We start from the raw sequence: 14,834 nt of genomic DNA on the forward strand, positions 1-14,834 counted from the left end.
GGTGATAATAATAATGGCTAATAATAAATATGATTATTATATATTATTGTTATATATTATTATTATATAATATCATTATATTATATATATAAATATTAGCCATTATATAAATATGTATAAATATTAGCCATTATATAAATATGTATAAATATTAGCCATTATATAAATATGTATAAATATTAGCCATTATATAAATATGTATAAATATTAGCCATTATTATTATCACCAAAGCCACACAAGGCAGTCAGTTCTGTGTACTTTCCATGCAAACGTCATACAAACCAATGAATTGGCTCTGATTACTTTTGAAGATGAATGAATAAATCAGACAAAGAAAGACAAATACTGTATAGTCTCCCCTACAGGGTGGTTGCCAGAGGGGGTGGGGGAACTGGGTGAAGGTGGTCAAAAAGTGCGAACTTCCCGCTGTAAGGAAAGTTCTGGGGCTGTGATGTACAGCAAGGGGACTGTAGTTCACCATACTGTTTGTATATTTGGAAGTTGCTAAGAGAGTAGATCTTAAAGTTCTTATCACAGGAAAAAAATTGTAACTATGTGAGATGACGGATGTTAACGAAAGTTTCTATGGTAATCGTTTCACAATATATAAACCCATCCAGTCGTTACGCTGTCCACCTCAAACTAACACGATGTTATATGTCAACTATATCTCAACACTGGAAGGAAAAAACCCCAAAAAAACTCAAACAAAACAAACAATCAGAACAAAAATTAAGGCATGGCAGGTTGTGTAACTCACATAGGTTCCCAGATAGTCAACGGAAAAGCCAACTCACCTGACTTCAGAAGCCACTGTCTTAGCTACTATGTTCTTCTACTTCTCCTATGAGAGATTTGATTTCAGTCCTCATTTGCTCAACAAATGTTTCATGTGTGCTATGTGCTAGGCATTGTGCTGGCCACAGCAGAGCCAGCATAGATCAGAGTCCCTTCCCTGTAAGAGTTTACCATCTGTGGTGGAGACAGTGCCAGTCCTGTCCGTGGGCTGGGGCGGTGGTCGGAGTGTGTATGTCAGTGCAGGAACACGGGTGAAGGAATCTAACTCTTTCTAGGGGGCGCTGATTGAAGAAGCCAATGTCGCAGTTAAAACTTAAAGGAAAAGTAGGAATTACAGTGGTGTTTATAATGTATATACAAAAGGGGAAATTTCAGGATAGCTGAGAGCAGGTATCGGTAGATCCGATCACGACCCAGAGAAATGCACCGTCACCGGTGCAGGACGAGATGTTGATTGCAGTGCTACTCTAGAATTGGTTGCGTGTCCTCAGAGATCTGGTCTGTTTTTAAATATAAGAATAGATACTGCTTCTCTTACACAGACACTATAATAACAGAATTTTTGACCCCGAAGTGTCTGAACTTCTCATTTTACAGGTGAGAAAATGAAAGCCCAGAGCAGTTAAGTGATTTGCCTGAGGCCACATAACTCCCAGTTACAAAAATAGGTCTAGAACTTGGGCTTTAGAGAGGGTGTGGGGGCTGAAGTCCACCCAGAGAAAGCAGCACCTTTTTCTCACTTTCACAGGCACTTTAGCCGCAAGCAATTGTCTTCTTGAAATGAATGTGGCCCAGCCTACGGAAACACTAATTTCCAGGCTGTGAAAGAATTTAGTGAATAGTGCTTTAGTGCCCACTGGCACACAGAAACCAGTTCTAGTAGGTGGATTTCCAGCAAGTTTCGGTGGTGTGACTTCTCTGTTTACAGAGGGTCAAAGACACACCCTTTCCAACAAGGTCTGGGGGTTTGGAGAGAAGAGGGGTTTTCCTTGAGCGCTTTGGCTCAGCTCCTTGGCAGTGGCTGCCCCTGATATTATGCTTGTATTTCTTTGGGTTCTTATACCTTCTTCCCAGCCAATCCCTTTTAACTCCAGTCCTTATCATGGGTAATAGTTCTGTATTGTAAACACTCCCTGTTTACAGAAGTGGTCAGCTGTCCTCTGCTAGGGTTTCTCTCTCCGCACAGTCTCTGATTCACTACTTTCAGACATTTCTCTGCCAGCCCGACATAGGCTGCTTTCCTAGAGGAGAAAAGATTATGGCCCTCTCAAGAACTGTGTGCTAGCTGGAGGGTCCTTGTCCCTGAGGATGAGCCAGGAGTTCATGAAGGGGCATGAAGAATGAACTTGGCCCTTTAAATTTCCCTGATCTCTGGGTTGCCTAGGGCTGGGACTTGGTGTGGGGACCGAGTCACAGGAGGAAATTTTGGGGGTGATGAAAATGTTCCAGATTTTGATTTTGATGGTGGTCACTTGAGTGTATATATTTATTTATCAAAGTTTCTTCAAGGATACACTTATTGTGGGTGTACTTTTTTATATATAAATTATACCTTGATAAAGATGCAAAAACCTTTCCAAAAAAACCCTCAGAAATAAATAACTAAATTTCGCTGATCTCTCCGATGAAAAGGGCAGAGAGACATGCAATAACACGTGTATAATATGGTCAATGGGGCGTGACTGTGCTATTCACAGGAGTTTCCCGACGGAGTGAAGGAGGACCTTGGCCGTCATGTGGGAAAGGACCTTCAAATCTGAAAGGTTGATTGAGGCCTTGCCAGGCACATAGCAGGGAAAGAACTGTTGCCAAGGAGAGGCAACAGGACAGACAGAAGCCTGCAGGTAGAGCAAGGCACAGCCACTCTAGGGACCTGTCAATAATATGGAATGGCTGAACAAGGGTGGCAGCCCTTTTGAAGGAGTCAGTCTGACCTTTTCCTGAATAGTTTTTGTTTTGTTTTGTGTTGTGTTGTTTTAAGGCCACACCTATAACATATGGAAGTTTCTGGAGTAGGGGTTGAATCAGAGCTGCAGCTGCTGGTGACGCCACAGCCACAGCAATGCCGGATCTGAGCCGGATCTGTTGCTTGCAGCAATGCAGGATCCTTAACTCACTGAGCAAGGCCAGGGATCGAACCCTCATCCTCATGGAGACCATGTCAGGTACTGAGCCACAATGGGAATCCTCATGCACAGTTTTAAACAGAGTGTGAAGGAGCGTTAAAAAAAATGACCATTTCCAGGCCCCTGGCCTGGAGGGGATGCGTTGTTGACCAAGGACAACACTAATGAGAATGGAAAAAGAAGAGTTTAAACAAGAGCACAGAATCAGCTGGATTGGCGGGATTTGGGGTCCTTGAGGGGTAGTTATGAGGAACAAATGAGGTAACAGTTGTGAAACCACGCTTTTTGAATAATATCTAGAATGAGATAGCCTTGCTGCAGTTTGAGTCTAAACATGAATAATAAGGCTTCGTGCTCCTACACAAGAGTTATCCTGAGTGTTGGGCCCAATGACAGTATGGTGACACCACCATATGATAATGCGGCAGCTTTACTGCATTTTCTACTTCTCTACCTCCTCCCAGCTCCCCAGCTCACCACCAGTAGTAGACAGCTGGTGCCTCTGTGTTTTATAGTAAACAATGAGCACTCTGTGAGTTGGCATTTACAGCCAGTTGCTCAAAATAGAATCCCAACAGAGAGTTTTAAAGCTAGAGTATAGACTCCATCCCATTATTTTACAGAAAACTGATTCCCAGATCGCCTAAGACTTGTCTAAGAGCAAGTGAGGGAGAGAATTAAAATCAGGTGGCAGGAGCTCTTTGCTGCCATCTTTGTAGGATATGCTTGTTGACCGGCACTAGAAAAGAATGAATAATCCAAGGTACTTGTAATTCAAATAATATCCCTCCATAAAAAGCACAAGGAGGTCCTAGAAAGGTCGCATATTCCCTACTCAACTGGCAGGGGTGGGAACGCACATCTTCAATATGAACCTTTGTAGTTTAAGAACCAGAAATCTTTGTTTTGTGGGTAAGGAGTCTTTTGTTTGTTTTTTTGTTGTTGTTGCTTTGTGTTAGTGTGTGTGTGTGTTTTGCTGCACCCAGGCCAGGGATCCAACCTTCGCCATAGCAGCAACACGCGCCCCAGCAGTGACAACTCCTTAACCCACTGAGCCACCAGGGACCTCCCCAAGCAGTTTTGTTATGTATGCCAGAAATAAAGATACCCCATTCATGGATCTTTTTATTGCATGAGGTTATGTCAACAACTCTGACATGATAGTTAATAAATCCATCACTCTGTCATCTGAAGCACAGTTTGGTTTGGAAGAATGGTTGAATGCCTTGTTTTGAATAACTGGAATAATCGAGTATATCCTCTGTCAGTCTTATTTATCATAGTCTATAGCTAATACCTTCTATACAAGTGGTCAGCTGTCCTCTGCTAGGGCAAGACCTGTGCAATTTCCTTACAACCTGTGTTCTTAATAACTTCGTCTCACCAGGAATGCCATTCATCCCATGTTCCAAATGTGCAGGGCCGTCTTTTGACAAAGTGGCTGTTAATATGCCGTGCCTGCCTTGTGCCTCCTGGCAGCCCCTCTTCCATGCCCCTGAGCCAGGTGGAAATGCACATGTGACGGCTTGAGGCAAAGTGAGAAGGAGGCTGGGGTTACAGGAAACAGAGAAGAGCAAAGCTTGTCAATGACAGTTTGCCCTGGGCTGCAGACTTGTTTCCAATCTAAGGTACTTGTTTTTGGTTTTGTTTAATTTCATGGCTGCACCGTGGCATATGAGTATTCCCCGGCCAGGGATTGAATCCCAGCCACAGCTGCAAACTATGCTGCAGCTACTGCAATGCCGGATCCTTTAACCCACTGCACTGAGCTGGAGATTAAACCTGCACCTCTGCAGCCATCCAAGTCACTGCAGCTGGATTCTTAACCCACTGCACCAAGGCGGGACTCCTAAGGTACTTGTTGTATTGACGCTCAAGGTACTTGTTATATTGACAGTCAAGGGTAAAAAATATCGCTAGTTTACTCTCTACTTGCCATGGAGATAAATGCATGCTTATCCCAAGAAGGAATGTCTTACCTTTCTGTGTAATTACCATATAATGCTCCATAAATAAAACAGACTTGTTAAAGGTCTGTTACCCTTATGCCATCTATCAAGCTAGCTTTTTGTGTGTTTGTCTGGCTGCCACTTCTCAGCTAAGGAAAGATAATATGCTCCATCTCTTTTTCTCCTAAAAGATGCCTTCTGATGACTGGACATTAGTGGTCATTTCCCTTCTTATTTCTTTCAAGTTCAGTTTATATTTGAAATTCTTTCTGCCCATTTTTATTATTCATTTATTTCAAGCTGCCCAAATTTTCTTCTGTGCATCCCAGGAGAACTACTTCTGACAAAGCTTCAGCCCAGGCTTCTGTTCATTAGGTTTAGAGCCGACATCTAAGGACTCGTCAAGATCAGTGTTCTGGGTTCACATTATATTTCAAAGCAGAGAAAAATACTGCCAAGTGTTATATGGAAGCAGAATGTCCTAACTGTATATACAAAATAGAGTCTCCGCCCTTGAAACGTAAGTCAGAATAGGATGAAAAACAGAAAGCACAGATACAAAGGGACATTCAGGTGACCTGTAATATGAGTTACTATTCGGCCACCAACTGCAAGGACAGTCACTGAGGCAAAAACTGCCCTGTGCATATAATTATCATGGTTATGAAAATATTTAGCAAACACACTGCTAGAGTTTTATCCCTTTTTTCACATAATTTGGATGTATGGCGTGAGAATTTCTTTAATTGTTTCCAAACTTGGGAGGGAAATTTCATTTGTAAGGGGTTTTAAGAAAATGAAGGTCTCTAACCTAATTAACTCCAAATTTAATTCAACATTTTCCCTTTATTTACTGTAAAATATCTTGAAGTTTAAATGTTTTAAAAATCTGGATATATGTTACGGGAATGTAATTAATCATCCATAGAGCAAAAAAATCCCAGCAAGACCCTTTCTCAAATCATCTCATCTTACTCATGATCCTTTTATCCCACCAATTTTGCTTGGTTTCTGATTTCACTGAGTTGGGATTAAATCAGGGCATTCCTCCCACTGCATAATTAGGACTGCTTTAAAACTATGTAATTACAAACCTCAACTGCCAATTGTGCATTGCACTCATTGTCATAACTGCCATTAGCATGGTTTTAAATTCTTTCCGAGCAGTGGGGAAAGATGTCATAAGTTCCAATGCGATAGGTCTGCCATTGACTATCTGCAGCAATTATGGACTTGGGTGGGATCCAAAACTAGACACAGAAGCTGGGAAAATGCCAACGTTTTGTGCCTCTAAAGGCATTTTTAAGAAAAAAAGTTCTTTAAAACAATAAACCTGTGGATGAAAGAGTTAGTATAGGGTTTTAAAAGTATGCAACGACAGGCTTAATTTTATAAATGGGTACAGATCTAATCTACCGGTCTTCCTGAGAACGGAAAAGTATTTTGGGTAGTTATCCACTCTAATTTTGATTACTTTCTACAGAGTGAAATGAAAATAATTTATGAAGGTGTTCCAAAGTCTTATTTGACAGTGTCTGCTCTCTTCACTCCCATTGCTGTGCCAACCCACAATCCCTCCCTTTCCATGAACCTTCTCTAAGTTCAAGATCCTGACTCCCTCTTCTTCATCAGGGTCTAGAGATGGCAGGACCACTTAAAATTGACATAAAATCTTCATCCAGAAAGCTCACCCTGAAAAGCCCAGTCATGTATTTCCCATGTCTAAATACAAAACAAAAAACCTTTTTGATAATTAAAAACACCACCTTACATGCTCTCTTTTTCTAATGTAAGAGGTTCATAATCTCCACATAAACAATTTCCTGTGGAGTTAAGTCTTTGGTATGTGGAAATGTACTATGAAATGGTAAACTCTATGTTTTGCTGGTATCTAAGCCTGATTTGCTAATTTCAATCTATGTTAGCCATTTTCATCAAGCTTCTTTGTTAAATCTCTTTAGACAATCAACATGCTTTGTTATTTTATAAATTACTAATTTAAGAGAAACAACATGCTATGTAAAACAAATTCAGAAGCTCTTATCAATTTCTTGCCTGTAATTATCTCCATCTACACACACACACACACACACACACACACACACACACCCTTTGATCATTATAATTTCCCAGATGTTTATAAATGAATTGAATTGTGGTAGGAAAAGGTACCAGTGGATCTGAACAACTACAATAACTCTTGTAATTTGCTGAAAGCAAGTGGCATTCATTTACTCTCTTGCTTGAAGTTCATAACAAAAGCAAACAGGTAGCTTTTTATTAAGAATCTTCGGGTTGATAGACCTTTAAGGCTTTGAAACTAGATAAATGCATACTTCAGACTAAAGAAATCAGCTTTTGAAGCAAACAAAAAGGGTGGAGAAAAAACTGGCTTTGCACAAACTGAGAGATTCAGCCCACCTGTTTGAATAAGTATTTTCAGACAGTTAATAATGGATACTGAAAAGAATTAGTATTAGCGTTGTGACTTACTCTACTCTATGAAGATGCACTGAAATAAAAAAAAAGAGAGAGAGAGAGAGAACTAGGAATAAGGAATTAGTACCTCTCCCTCTCTTCCTTCAATTTGGTTTGTAAATAGCAGTATCCAGCTAACTGGTTCCAATCTGGGTGCTGGTAGTTTCTAGAAATGTTCTCCTCCCTGTAGCTTTCCAAAAGGAGCTGTTAGGTTGTGTGGCAAATGATTAACTCTGTCACCTTGGATTTTGCATGTCTGCTTTTAAGTATGATGAGCTTCATTCTTGATTGAAAAAAAAATACAAAAGTCACCTCAAGTCTTACAGTGCAACAGTTTTAATAGTCCACACTAAAATGAGCAGTACAGTTTTGTAATTCAACATTAAAAGCAATCCTGCCTTACTTAAAATGCTTCTACTTGAGAAGGCTTCCTGCTCTCTCCCATACCTTCACTTAAGGTGTAAGTCTACCAAAGTACTCCTAAAGTGCATTTCTCAGGCATTAAAGACAGCACTGTGATTTGCTTTCCAATGGCAAGTCCTGAATCAGAGCGTGCCCTCCCTCGTTGGAGGGGCTGCGCAATTCCACTTGCGCCAAGGTCTCTTAGAGAAGTACCCTTCTCCTTCCCATGAGGGATGCAAGGAAGACCCTGTAAGTGTTTTAGGGAAAAAAAAAAAAATATGCCAGCTTCCTCTGTGGTATCTTCTCTTAGCAAGAATAAATATTGAATGCATCTTTGAGTTGTGAACTATAGAATACTCGACTGTCACTTCAGTCTCCAAAACCTGGAGGCCTTGGGCAAATATTCTGACTTTGGTGGGGTAAGGCACCAAGTCCAGGGGCAGGTTTCGAACTGGGGGCTGGGGAGGCCTCGTGGGAGGAGAGGCAGCCCCGGAGCGCTCGGGCTATTGCTTGTCGTCGTGGGGGTCACCAGGGAAGTCCGCCTCCTCCGAGGACCTGACTCCCTCGGGGAGCAGGGTGGCGCGCACTTTCCTCTTCTCCTTAAAGCGGCCTGAGCGCGAGATCTTCAGATTTCGGCGGCTGTTGCCGGATTTCTCCCCGCACGACTTGTCGGGCTTGGGCTCGCCGGCGCCCCCTAGAAGATTGGGGTGCTGATTGTCCCGGGAACCGCTAGTCCAGTCCGGGCCGGGCGGCGTGGGTTCCCCGGGGGCAGGCTGGGCGGGAGGCTGTGCCCCCACCGTGGCGTCCTTGCTTTTCTTCCTGCTGTTGGTTAGCGAATTCCACCAGGACCCGGAGCCGCCGGGGCCGCCGCCGTCGGCCATGGCCCGCGGGCCGAGGGGCGCGGCGGGCGGGGAAGGGCCTGGGCTGCAGCGGCCCCTCTCTCGTCGCCCCCGGCCCTGCCCCGGCTTCTCGCAAACGGGCTGCGGGCCGGGAGCCGAGGCAGCGGCTTACCCTGGGGAAGGGAACAAAACTTGGTTACTGGGTTTGTCCTAGTCACGTGCCCCCATCCCACTTCCTCCCCATCGCTCCCGCAGGCATCCGGATCGGCCCGGGTCGCAGCGCCCAAGCCGCGCGGCCTTCCGAGGGCACCGCCGCGCCCCCAAGAGAGCCGGCGGACGAACGGCCGGCAGGGCGCCACCCTCGGGGCACTCTCCCGCCTCCGCCTCTGCCCGGCTTCCAGGACAGAGCCAAGGTCCGTGCGCGAGGACCACCCAGGGGTGGGTGCCAGGGCTTCTGGATTAAGCAGGCTCCGGAGGGGAAGTGGTCGGTCCTAGCATTTAGCCCGGTTGTAGAGGGACGCTCAAAGGTGACCCGCCGGGTCCAGAACGACCTTCCCTTGGCTGAGCACCAGGGAGGAGGTGCCGGCCCAACTGTAGGTGAGCAACCTACAACCTGTTAAACGGTTTCGAAATTTCCCTCAAAGGTTTGTGCTCCCTAGACTTCTGTCTCGGAGTCCTTTTAGATGTGATTTCTTCAAGGGAATTTACAGGCCAGTGAGAGCGAGGGGCAAGCTGGTGGTGTGTGGTTTCTTTGCAATTCTGCTCTTGACAAAACTTCTGCCTTGTGACTTTCAGAGAAACATGTCTAGACTTAACTTCCCTTGAAAACCTCCATCCTCCTCTTCCTTTTATTCCCCAGAGACCAATTTTGGGTCTCTTTGAAGCCACCACCCCCGGTCGGCGGTTGAGGTGAGCTCAAGTGCTCTTCCCTTAGTTCTATATTAAAATATGCACGCAGTCGGTCTGTACTAGACGACTCAGCCCTTGGGATTTTTAGTTACAAATTAAAGGCTTTTGTTCTTTTCTTTGCGCAATTCCCTCCTCCAAAGGAGGGAGCGCGCAACCAGGAGCTCCAATGGGCCTCTTCCCAGATTTTAAAACAGCACACTGAGGAGCGAAAAGGCTTTAGCACTTAAGGTGCGCATTAGCACTTAAGGTGCGCATATCGGAAGCGAGACTCCAGTGCCCACTTTCTGTGCTGGATCCCTGCTGCAATAACTCCAAGAAAGAGCAGGATTCGCCGGCACACCGGCTCAGGAGCAGCTTTCCGCTGGGCTCTTTCCCATCCCACGCGCCCGGCGCTCCCGGGATTCGGCGCTGGAGAGCGAAGCTTCCACGGTGTTTGTGGTTGGAGGTTCTCCTCCCCCACCCTCCGGGAGAGAGCCTGAGCGCCTAAGCGATCGGTCGCAGCGGCCTCCGCTGTGCACTGAGACCTTGGCATCGGCTCTTCCCAGGACACCCCGAAGGCACACTCTGGCTGAGACTAGAAAACAGCAGAAGAGAAAATGGCCAAAAGTTCTTTCCCTACCGAAGGCACCCACATCCTCAGGCACCGTTTGCAGTTTGGTTTGCAAACAACTCTCTCCCTCCACTTTATAGATCGGAAAAGCACCTCCAAGTTAATCACTGGGCGTGATGGGTGTTCTGTTGTTGCTTTCTGTTTTCTACACCCTACGCTTCTCCACAGTCGACTTTGTGTGCCTGGAAGGGCTTTGCACAAGGGAAAGATTGCGAGTTACGCAAAATACGCAGAACACCCGTAGCTAGCAACGACTCCGAGGGCGCTGGGGGACCGCCCCAGGGTGACATCCCTAAATGAGCTCTGTCTTGGTAGACGCAGAATCACCCTGGTAGCTCACCTGTTCAGGTTTCCGGGCTCCGCGCCTCCTTCCCCGCGTAAAGCCTGGAGGGGGTGCGCTTCGGATAAATTGGAAGTCGGGCCTAGGCGTCCCTCTGCGCAATCTTGGGGAGGCCTGGCTTCCTTCTGGAAGATGTGCCAGCCGAAATCTCCGGAGTCCAACTAAGCCGATTTCTGTTTGCTGGTCTCCCCTGGCGTCTCCAACTTCCTGGAGCAGGGGGGGCGGTAGCACAGAGCTCGAAGTGCGTTTTGCTCCAGCGGGAGGACGCCGCGGCGAGTAGGTGCCAGGCTTACTGCCCTAGGTGAATGGCCAGGCAGGCTCTCCCGCCTAGTAGCCTTTCCTTCTCGGCGCGTCCTTTTTCCCTGCTAGCGTTGCCCGCGAGCCTCCAGGAGATAGGACCTCGGCTTCTCACCCTAAGACATTGAGTTTCCCTACGCGTCGGTCCTCCGCGCGCGCGGAAAAAGACATCTGCCCACCTGCTGGTTATTCGCCAAGTGATTCAAGAAACCAGAACCCCGGGGCAGCGGGAAGGAAAAAAGAAAAAAAAAACAAAACCCAAACCCAGGAGGCGGCCACTGGTGCCACAGGTGCAGGTAGGAAGTTTGCGTTCCCGCCCTCCGGAGACGAGATTGGACCAGGTCGCATACGTGGCGCCAGCCTTGGGGTGTTTGATTGGAGAAAGGCTGTGGTGCGCCGCTTGCGAGTCGGAGTCCTGAAAGAAGAAAGCGTAGAGGAGAGAGGAGGCCAGGATACCGAGGCTGTAGGTGGGCTCCGGTGGGTAAATGTCGCAGCTCTCCCTTTGCTTCTCCCCTGGTTTCTTTTATCCTTTCCGGGTCCCCAGCTGTGGCCACTCAGATCTCAGAATCGCAAGCTTTGTAACTCACTGGAGCCCTTCAATGCCCAGGAAAAATGTTGCAGAGTTGCAGGCGCCCTGAGTTGAAAGGCTGTAATATTAACAAGTTTGTTATGTGCCAGCTAGGCGCTGTTCCAAGCGCTTTCTGTGGATTAACTCGTTTACTCCCCTTCACAGCAAGCCTAGGAGGTCGGTACTATTATTGTCTAGGAGAACTTAGCTCTGAAAGGTGAAACGGTTGCCCAAGGTTGGACTGTTGGTTCTCGGCAGAGCTGGATTTGTACCTAAGAGAGCTGATTCCGGCTCCAGCAGTCTTAACCAGCACCTTAGACCACAGCCTGCCAGTGTCCGGCTCTTAGCATGATTCAGGATGTGAATTTCCTTCCTTTAGATCTGGAAGTCTGTGCATAGCCGCTGCACCCAAGGAGTCCAAATCCAGCCCTGAGCTGGAAGTGAGGTGTACCTGTGGACTGTATCAAGGTTCAGGAGGCTTTTGCTCTCAGACCCATATGGGTACCTTTCATTGGTTGAACAGAAAGTCTTTGACGTGGGGCATTTTCACTAATGAAGGCAGAGGTGCAACCAGCTGCATCTTCCAGGATGCCTCTCTTTCTCAAAGAAGTACTTTGATGTTCCCCGAGCTCATGGACCAATCGAAGGACTGGATATGAAGCAACTGACATCCCAGCCTCTTCAGGACTTTCTAAGGTGGTGCAAGTAGTGAAAGACATGTCTTTCTCAAATAGGTTACTATATGCAATTAATAGAAATAAATGTTGTGGAGTACTTCAATATATGTAATACAAAAAAAGGAATATATCTTTCTTAATTCAGCATCCTTGGATTTTTAAATGATATGTGCCACAGCAGCATAAGAAAGTGATGCATTTTCATATATTTATTGCGATTAGTTTTAGAGAGGAGACTTGCAATCATAGCAGCAGACCTGAACAAAGACAGGCCAACAACTGTGAAAGGAGGATGAGACAAGTCATCAGAGTGTCATCCTATTACAGAGATGATGCTGGACCAAGGAGGAGGGCCCTGTCTAAGGAACCCTCAGTGCTAGGAAGGAGTGGTGCTGCACTGCTACACTGTTAATCAAATGGGTGCAAGAGGGAACACATTTAGGAAAAGAAAATGAGTCCTGCCAAATGACTCCTCAACTAGCATGATTTCACAAAGGGGTAGAATTTTCTTTTTTTTGTTTTTCTTTCTTTCTTTTTTTTTTTTTTTCTTTTAAGGACTGAACCTGCAGCATATGGAGGTTCCCAGGCTAGCAGTCCAATCAGAGCTACAGCTGCCGGCCTATACCACAGCCACAGCAACACAGGATCCTTAACCCACTGATCGAGGCCAGGGATTGAACCTGCAGCATCATGGTTCCTAATGGGATTTGTTTCTGCTGCACCACGACAGGAATCCCAGCATTTTCTTAATAGATGAATATATACTAACTGCTGAAATAAAAAACAATCATTCTCTTACATCCCTCCCATTTATACCTAACAACTTTGGATATTTCTGTGTTTCATTGACTTGATAACACCTTGTAAATAACCTTTGCATGCAGTAAGAATATTTAAATGGAGACATGAAAACTAATGAGAAATGAGGCAGAAGGGACTAGGGAGGTGGAGAATGGGTGAGCACTGCAGAGGGAATTGCATGTGGGAAAGCTGGGAGATGTGAAGGGGCTGGGGCTTTTTAAAGGAGCAGAGAGATGGCCATTGTGATCTGAGTGCAGACTGAGCTGAAGCACTGCAGGAGAGGAAGCTAGAAGAGTGGGTGTGACCAGACCATTCAGGACCTTGTCACTCGTGATAGGATTTTTGAACATAATCCATTAAAGAGGAAGTGACATGGTAGAGGTGATAGGTGGGGCTCTGAGGAAACCAGTTAGGAATTGTTGGGGTAGTTCAGGTGGGATATTTTGGTGGCTTGCGGGAAATTGCGAGCTGTGGGGGAGGTGGGGAGAATTACATGTATGCAAAAGAGATTTATTCATTCAAATCATACCAAAAAAGAGCCTGAATTTAACTAGCGGTTTAAGAGAGATACTTTCACAGCCTTGCTTGTAACAAGGAGTATCCATATGATCCAGTTCTGACTTATGTGGCTCTAAGGAAGACTTCCAGAAATGTTCCTTCCCAAACAAAGGACAGAGCCTTCTGAGAAAACATCTTTCGCAATACCCTTGATTCTTACGTTTAAGCACTGTGTGAGGATGTGTAGCAGCCATCATGCAACAGGTACAGTGAGGCAACAGGATTTGGAATAAAACCCAGCACGCTGAGGATGATGGCATGCGAGTGTGAGAAGTGTCTGGGTCCTTGACAATACTGGTGAGCCCTTGAAAGAGCCCTAGCATGACCTGTCTCCTGGCTACCAGTTCAGTGAGAGAATATGGATTCCTAGGATTTAACAACAGATTTAAGCATGGTTCTCTGTCACTTGCAGCCCCAAACATTCTTCTTTGATACAATCTAGTAGAGGTATAGGGGAAAAAATTGACACTGTTCAAAAGGCACAAAGGTAGTGTTGTCACATTTTTTTTTCCTGAACAGTCTGAAAAGTTCTTCACGGAAGAAGGATTTAGTGAAATGTTTAAGTGATGGGGAAGTTTTTTAGAAGTGAGGAATGCATCTGTAAAGTAAGACACTTTCACTGAAAAGCCTCGGAGTTAAGGTTGGACGTAAATAAAGCTGTGTGTACACAGAGTGACAAAAAAGCTGGGGTACATCCAAAAGATGAGGGTCATCAGATTATCTGAGAAGTGTGGTAATTTGAATGTTCAAGACAGAGTTTTAAATCAAAACAAGTGACTTATTTTCCTCCATTTTTTGAATTTAGAACTGTTTAAATCTATAAAAATGTTCATAACCAACCTTATGCAAAAAAACAAACAAAAAGCACAACCCCCCAGACAACAAAGAGTGTTAATGTTAAACAAATATAGTTGGATTCTGGAACTATTGACCCCTGCTCCTTTTGTCTATAAAGAGGACATGGGCTGGTCCTAAACTTCTGTGTTGGGAAGCAGGGTAAACAGTGCAGATGCATTTAAAAGGTGATTTTTCTACCCAGTGAACAGTCGGTGACTCTCAATGCTACGGAATTTAAATATGCTTAGACTGGGCAATGTTACATTTCTTTTTTTTTTTTCTTTTTTTATTTTGTGTGTGTGTTTTTAGGGCCACACACACAGCATATGGAGAGTCCCAGGGGCCAAATCAGAGCTGCAGCAGCCAGCCTATGCCACAGCCACAGCAATATCAGCCACGTCTTCAACCTATACAACAGCTCATGGCAACACCAGATCCTTAACCCACTGAGCGAGGCCAGGGATTGAACCTGTGTCCTCATGGATTCTAGTCAGAGTCATTTCCACTAAGCCATGATGGGAACTCCTATATTTCTTTATAATATTTTTTCTTGTCATTTTTTTTTTTCCAAAAAAGTGTTGATGGTTTGAGAAAGGGCGGAATTTCTTTTTTCTTTTCAAAAAAAAATGTTTTTCTTCTTTCTA

General features: G+C 45.2%; 1 protein-coding gene across 1 annotated transcript; it reads right to left on the reverse strand.

Annotated features, from left to right (window-relative positions):
* PRR15 (proline rich 15) lies at positions 7,671-11,320 on the reverse strand. The gene is made up of 2 exons (XM_003134813.3): positions 10,453-11,320; positions 7,671-8,766 (listed from the first exon to the last, which is right to left on the reverse strand). The coding sequence occupies exon 2, from the start codon at positions 8,633-8,635 to the stop codon at positions 8,258-8,260; it is 378 nt and encodes a 125-aa protein (XP_003134861.1). The 5' UTR covers positions 8,636-8,766; positions 10,453-11,320; the 3' UTR covers positions 7,671-8,257.

This window comes from Sus scrofa, chromosome 18 (assembly GCF_000003025.6).
Source record: "Sus scrofa isolate TJ Tabasco breed Duroc chromosome 18, Sscrofa11.1, whole genome shotgun sequence".
Lineage (NCBI taxonomy): Eukaryota > Metazoa > Chordata > Mammalia > Artiodactyla > Suidae > Sus > Sus scrofa.